Genomic DNA, 7,544 nt, shown 5'->3' on the forward strand with positions numbered 1-7,544 from the left:
TGATGGTTCACACCTATAATTCCGGCACTTTGGGAGGCGGAGATGGGTGGATCACCTGAGGTTGGGAGTTTGAGACCAGCCTTACCAACATGGAGAAACCCCGTCTCTACTAAAAAAATAATACAAAACTAGCCAGACTCGGTGGCACATACCTGTAAACCCAGTTACTTGGGAGGCTGAGGCAGGAGAATCACTTGAACCTGGGAGGTGGAGGTTGCAGTGAGCTGAGATTGCGCCATTGTACTCCAGCCTGGGCAACAAGAGCAAAACTCTGTCTCAAAAAGAAAAAAAGAAAAAAAAAAGAAAACCTTTAAAAAAAAGTAGAAGATACAACCATAAATATATACAATTTTTAGCTGTCAATTTAAAAAAAGAAGAAGAGGGATAAAATACATCAGAAACAAAAGAAAATAGATTTGCCCCACACACACAAATGAGAAAATAAAAGCACCCACAATGTCAGCATGGAACACAGTTGTAATAAGTAAAATGTTCATTTAGAAGCAGAATGCTTGTTCCCTGGTACCGCAAAGAAAAATCAACATTCAGATAAAAAGTTTTCTCAGCAAGCCAATTTTACTTTCTGCAGAAAGGGTGCTCCTCGCAGATGGAACAATGGTGAGAGCACACCTGAATAAAGGAGGGAAGCAATTTTTATCCTTTACTCAGCTTGTCCCTGCTACTGCGTCCTGTCTCTATTGGTTGGAGCCAGACCACACAATCTAAGCTAACCTGACTGGCTAATAATTTAAACCTTTCCTAAATAGGTAAAGGCAAGGGAGAACAAAGGAAAAGAGGAAGTTGCTTATGCCAAATAGGGAAGGGGCAAAGGCTGTGAGCTGGAACGTGCCTGCGAGCATGTCCAGCACAAATATCTTGGTTAAGGTACAAGGACATAGAATGTACTACATGCCTGTAAGCATGTCTAACAGCTACACAGGATAGGGCTTAACAAAGAGTTATTAACACAAAGCAAGGAGGCTTGAAGGAAGTTAGTCTTTAAAAGAAACTATTATTTCTAACACTTATGATTTATTCTTTAACAAGAAAGGAAACTTCGAAGAGGAAACTGTTTTACTTTCTACAACAGTCTACCAGTTTTCTCTTAGCCATGAAGGGCAACTGGGAGAAATGAGTCTTTTGTGTAGTAAAAATAGGCAGCCGAATGATCCCGAGATCATTAAAATCTCAGCCACTGGCCGGACCCTCTGGGAACAGGGGACCCAGACAATGCAGCCTGTGCCTTCTGGAGGGGAGAGCCTGTTTCCATCCAGCAGTGTTTGTGAGACCTTGACAAGGGAAGTGTGTGACCTCTGCCTCTTTCCTGTTCCTCAGCTGTCAAAGACTTCGTGATTATCCCCCTGCACACCACCCCAGAGACATCCGTTAAAGAGATCGACGAGTTGGTTGACGTCTACATGGACATGAAACACCGCTGGAAGGCAGAGGTGATGACTGCTGTGTCAGCCGAATTCCCATCTAGCAGGGGCAGGCTCTGGTCCCTGAGTGGGATGAGTACCTCTCCAGGGAGGGGGAGAGGGCAGGGCAGGTGCAGGCTACCACCACTTACAGCCTTCTTTAAGGCCTTTCTTCAGCCCTAAGTATCCCTCTTGCTAAATCTGCCTGGGTACCCTGCACGTGGGCTTTGGGAATTCCCACACTTTCCCATTAATAACAGATGCCAACATTTACTGAGTGAATAGCTAGTGCCAGGCACTGTGCTGAGACTTGACATGGACAAGTTTATTTAATCCTCCCAATAATCCCTTGAGGTAGCTACAGTACCTTTCTCATTCTCACTTTGCAATTGAGAAGTGTGAGGCATAGATCAGTCAGGATTGTTTCACTTGCAAGGGACAGAATCTTAACATGGCTCATGAAAAGAAGGAGCAATTGATTGGTCTGTGTAACTGAAATGTCCAGGAGTACTTCAGGCATAGCTGGATCCAGGGCTCAGACAAGAGAATCAGGGCTTGATTTGTCTCTTCCTTTCCATCTCCTGGTCACCCTTTCCTCTACGTGGCTCCATTCTCAGGTTGGCCTCACCCATGGGATGGCAAGATGGCCACCAGCAGCCTCCAGACCAACTGATAAATTTTCTTTCCCACAATGCAACAAATACTGTGGGACTGAGTCTCGTTGGTTCTGACTGGGTCACATGTCCATCCCTGAACCAATCGTTGTGATCAGGGTGTTGAGATACTCTGATTGGCTAAATCTGTGTCCACCCCAGTTTCACCCCAAACTCACAGTTTGAGGTGCAGGAGGGATGGGTGGTCTCCCAAAGAAACTTGGAGTGCTGTTTTCACAGAAGGGGGCACACATTTGCCATCCCTATAGGCTCAGTTCTGTCCACTTTTGGAAGAGAGGGATGCACCACTTGTGGCTGTGAGGGTCTGTGAAAGCTCTTCGCAAATATGGAAGTGCACCCAAGAGTTCTTCTTCTGTATTTCTCTTTTCTTCTTTCGGAATGTGACTCCTGTGATCCCCCTTCCTCCTCCTGAGTTCCACTGCTCCAAGTGCAAAATGAATCAAATAGACTGTGAACATAGTCCATCAGAGCTGGGGCATGGAAAAGACCAGGGGTGTATTTCATTGCTTATTAATAAATAGGTCAAAAGAAAGATTCTTTCTTTCCAAAAATTATGACATCATTCACTTATTAAACAAGAATGTATTGAGCACCTATTGAGTGTCGGGCTGTGGGGAGGCATCAGTGGCCTAAAAGTGAACAACAGGGGAAACTGCTTCAGTGAAGCAGACTTGGATGTGATTCTTTCTTTTTTTTTTTTCTTGAGATGAAGTCTCACTCTTTTCTCCAGGCTGGAGTGCAATGGTGCAATCTCGGCTCACTGCAACCTCCACCTCCCGAGTTTAAGAGATTCTCCTGCCTCAACCCCCTGAGTAGCTGGGACTAGAGGCACCTGCCATCATGCCCAGCTAATTTTTGTATTTTTAGTAGAGACGGGGTTTCACCATGTTGGCCAGGCTGGTCTCGAACGCCTGACCTCAGATGATCCACCTGCCTCGGCCTCCCAAAGTGTTGGGATTACAGGCCTGAGTCACTGCGCCCGGCTGGGATGTGATTCTTGACTTCACCACTTGAACCTCCCAGTCCTGTGGCCTAGAGCAGGTCACTTAATCTCTCAATCCTGTTTCTATAGAGGTTAGTGGGCTCTTCTACCTCCTATTGTTTATTGCTGTGAGGTGTAAATTTAAAGACACCTAGTGCTAGGCCTGGCACATAGTGAATGTTCAGCAAATCATGTCTATGTTAGCAGAAGCTGGTGATCACTGAGGTTAAGAATGACCCTCTGTCCTCAACTGAACCCGTCAATCACGGGGAGAATCGTGATCACTAAGATCAAAATAAAATGTTCTTGAAGAAAACTCTAAAGTCAGCAATGCCCCACCAAACAATAGCACAAACAAGGAAATCTGGCACTTCCTCTGGATTGTGGAATGTTGAAAATTCTGTTCCAAGAGCTGTGCGGGGAAAAATATTTCCAAGATGGAAAGTTTCTGTTGGTGGCCTTGGGTGGGGGTGGACAGCTCACTTGATGGTCCCCTCCCCTGAAGATGCCTCTCACCTCCTCAAGGAACTGAATTTTCACAGAAATAAGTTTCCAACTTCAAAACAATAGGAGAGAAAGAATGATGCCAGGGCTGCCAATACACCACCCAAATTCACTTTTCCTGCTTGAAAACAAAAGGCGTTGATTCATTCGTGTGTTTACACCCTACAGCAGTTTGAGCCAGAGACAAAAGATGTGAGGGATAGATTTACTGAATTTTTTTTATTCACACCTGACTCTGCATGCTGACATGGAATTGTGGTGACTCAGAACAGCAAACATTCTCCTTCCTGTTAAGAACACTCTCACTGGTACGCACTCGCCTGTCATCGACTCATCAAAACTATGACTCAATTTTAAACAACAAAAAGAAATTTTTAAAAACCCTGTATTCATTTGCTAGAGCTGCCATAACAAAGTACCATACCAAAGACTTGATAGCTTAAACAATAGAACGTGAGTTCATCACCGTTCTGGAGGCTAGAAGTCCCAGATCAAGGTGTGCCAGCGGGGTGGTTTCTTTTGAGGGCCTCTCTCCTTGGCTTGTAGATGGCCATTGTCTTCCAGTGTCTTTACATGGTCTTTGCTCCATTTTTCTGTGTCCTAATTTCCCCTTTTTACAAGAACGCCAGTCATATTGGATTAGAGCCCATTTTACCTTAATTCCCTCTTGAAGGTTCTATCTCCAAATACAGTCACCTTCTAAGGTGCTGGGGGTTAGGACTTCAACACAGGAATTTGGCCCAGGTGGGAGCAGGGTAGACACGGTTCAGCCCATAACAGACCCTGTTGTTCACTGGGCCTGGGAGGCGGAGTCTTTGCTAGAGACCCACATGAAAGCGTTCTGCAGCAGCATCCATCAGGTGACAATTTCAAATCTTGTCTTTTAGAATTTCATTTTCATGGGTGACTTCAATGCCGGCTGCAGCTACGTCCCCAAGAAGGCCTGGAAGAACATCCGCTTGAGGACCGACCCCAGGTTCATTTGGCTGATCGGGGACCAAGAGGATACCACGGTGAAGAGGAGTACCAAGTGTGCATATGACAGGTAGGAGGCCCTGCAGGGTGCTGCTGGCTCAGCACAGTACTTGGTGTGCACTAGGAAAGGCGCAAGGTGGCTGGGCACCGTGGCTCACGCCTGTAGTCCTAGCACTTTGGGAGGCCTCGGCGGGTGGATCGCTTGAGTACAGGAGTTTAAGACCAGCCTGGGAAGCATGACGAAACTCTGTCTTTACAAAAAATACAAAAATTTGCCGGGCATGATGGCAAACACCTATAGTCTCAGCTACTTAGGAGGCTGAGGTGGGAGGATCGCTTGAGCCCAGAAGGTGGAGGCTGCAGTGAGCCAGGATCGCACCACTGCACTCCAGCCTGGGTAACAGAGTAAGACTTAGTCTCAAAAATAACAAATAAAAATAAAAATAAAAAAAGCACACTGCTTGGAGAGCTGAGTCCATTAAATGTCAGGCCCCTCTACTGGGTACCACATGCAGTGTATGAACCTAAGGACCCTATGCGGTGGCCCTGGGCATTGTAGCTTAGCAGAGGTAAGCACTGGCTTCGGTGTCAGACAGGCCTGGATTTAAATCCTGACGTTACCACTTCATATGTCTGTGACCAAGAGACAGGCTCTCTGTGTCTTTCATTTCCTCCCCTGTAAAATGGAAATTATCCTAGTGCCTCACTCATGAAGATCTGATGTAGAGTCAATGAAATAGCATGTCAGGCTGCTAGCACAATGCCTGGCATGCGGCAAGTGCTCATTACATTAATGGGCTGTTCATTGTTCCATAACAAAGACTTACCACAATTGATTTGCCCAATCCCTATCATTGGGCATTAGGTTATTACCAAAGGTTTGCTGTTATAAATACTGCTAAAATCAGTATCCTCTGTGCATTTTATGCAAGTACCTGTGATTTCCTCAGGAAACAACCCCCAAAATGAGACCGATTAGTGCAACGGTATTTGTACTTTAAAGCTTCAGGTATATATTCCTAAATGCAAATGCGTACATTTAAGTCCTAGCATTCCCTTGTGCTTTTTAAAGTCCCTTCAGGGATTTTCAAACAGCTTTCATCTTTGCTCCTTCAATGGGCACAGAGTGGGGAGTGCCTGAGGCGTGTGAATGTTAGTGATCTTCCATCACAGAGACCACAGGTGGGGAAACCCCTGGAAGCCTGGTCCCAGGTGGTGGCCACAGTTCCCAGAGCTCAGCCTGCCACGAGGAAGTGTGAGATGACCATCTGCATGAGAGCCACCAGGCCACTCGTTTTCACTTCTCAGGTTTCGAGGTCTAGTTTTCATTTCCATCCCATGACCTCCTTTGTTCCTCTTGGAGCTTTTGAGGCTGGTGTTTTCTTTGCATAAGTTATTACTCTGCAAAGTGGAAACCCAAGGTGGGGAGTTGCAGGGCACTAAGTGCCCAGACCGTCCCCGCCCCCTATTTTGAAGGACTTCCAGCAAAGCCGAGACGATGGCCACTCACTCACTCACTTGCACATGGCAGTTGTGTGCCCTTGGGTAGGTCAAGTCCCTTCTCCAGCGCCATTCTTCTCCCCTGGCAAATGAGTGGGAAGTGATTGAAAATGATACAGAAGAATCAGAAGGCAACATGGCCACGGTAGATCAGGAGGGGGTAGAACAGGTTAGAAAAAGATGTTTATTAAAAGGATCCTGATTTTATACACATGTATCCCAAAGGATGGTGGGATTACATGTGACATTTTAACGATTCATTTTTTATTTTGATGCTCTGAATTTTGTTTCTCATAACCACATGTAGAACTCTTGTGGCTTTTTTTTTTTTTTTTTTTTTTGAGACAGAGTCCCACTCTGTTGCCCAGGCTGGAGTGCAGTGGCACAATCTTGGCTCACTGCAACCTCCGCCTCTTGGGTTCAAGAGATTTTCCTGCCTCAGCCTCCCAAGTAGCTGGGATTACAGGCATGCGCCACCATGCCCGGCTTTTTCTTTCTTTCTTTTTTTTGTTTGTACTTTTAGTAGAGATGGGGTTTCGCCATGTTGGCCAGGCTGGTCTTGAACTCCTGACCTCAGGTGATCCACCTGCCTTGGCCTCCCAAAGTGCTTGGATTACAGGTGTCAGCCACCATGCCCAGCCTCTCGTGGCTTTTAAAACGTCATAGGCCAGGTGCGGTGGTGTATGCTGTAATCCCAGCTACTTCTGGAGGCTAAGGCAGGAGGATCACTTGAGTCCAGGAGTTCAAGGCTTTAGAGCAACGTGATCACATGCCTGTGAATAGCCACTGCACTCCAGCCTGGACAACATAGTGAGACCTGTCTCAATACAATAAAATAAAAAGTGAAATTAAATAAAATAAACTGAGAAAATAAAAAGCCATAAAAGTGATGTTTTAAAAATGGAGTTAGACAATATGGTCTCAATTCCAGTCTTTGTTCCGTGTTCACATATTTATCGAACACCTCTCAAGTGCTGAGTGCTGGGGGATCATGCAAAGATGCCCAGGATCTGGCCGGTGCCCTGGACCAGCCTCGGAAAACTTCACATGAACACTGGCCTGGTCCTGCACATCCCTGGAAGAAGTCAGAAATAGAGGAGCCTTAAACATCTCTTTCTTTACTTTCTGAGTCTTAAAGAAAGCTTTCACAAATCTCTAATTTGATGTGAAGAATTTACATTTGGGTTGAATCAAAAGCCATAGCCTGGGTGCAGTGGCTTACACCTGTAATCCCAGCACTTTGGGAGGTTGAGGTGGGTGGATCACCTAAGGTCAGGAGTTCAAGACCAGCCTGGCCAACAAGACTAAACCCCGTCTCTACTAAAAAATACAAAAATAAGCGAGGCATGGTGGCACACACCTATAATCTCAGCTACTTGGGAAGCTGAGGCAGAAGAATCGCTTGAACCTGGAAGGCAGAGGTTACAGTGAACTGAGATGGCGCCACTGCACTCCAACCTGGGCAACAGAACAAGACTCTGCCTCAAAAAA

General features: G+C 46.0%; 1 protein-coding gene across 2 annotated transcripts in view; it reads left to right on the forward strand.

Moving 5' to 3' along the window:
* DNASE1L3 (deoxyribonuclease I-like 3) overlaps nucleotides 1-7,544 on the forward strand; it is a 34,613-nt gene that overhangs the window by 25,045 nt on the left and 2,024 nt on the right. For both annotated transcript variants that reach the window (XM_011998387.1, XM_011998386.1), the window contains 2 exons: nucleotides 1,336-1,448; nucleotides 4,466-4,623. In XM_011998387.1, the coding sequence (XP_011853777.1) occupies nucleotides 1,336-1,448; nucleotides 4,466-4,623 (271 nt within the window). The remainder of the gene's footprint in view (nucleotides 1-1,335; nucleotides 1,449-4,465; nucleotides 4,624-7,544) is intronic.

The sequence above is a fragment of the Mandrillus leucophaeus genome, unplaced genomic scaffold (genome assembly GCF_000951045.1).
Source record: "Mandrillus leucophaeus isolate KB7577 unplaced genomic scaffold, Mleu.le_1.0 Scaffold57, whole genome shotgun sequence".
NCBI classification, from domain to species: Eukaryota; Metazoa; Chordata; class Mammalia; order Primates; family Cercopithecidae; genus Mandrillus; species Mandrillus leucophaeus.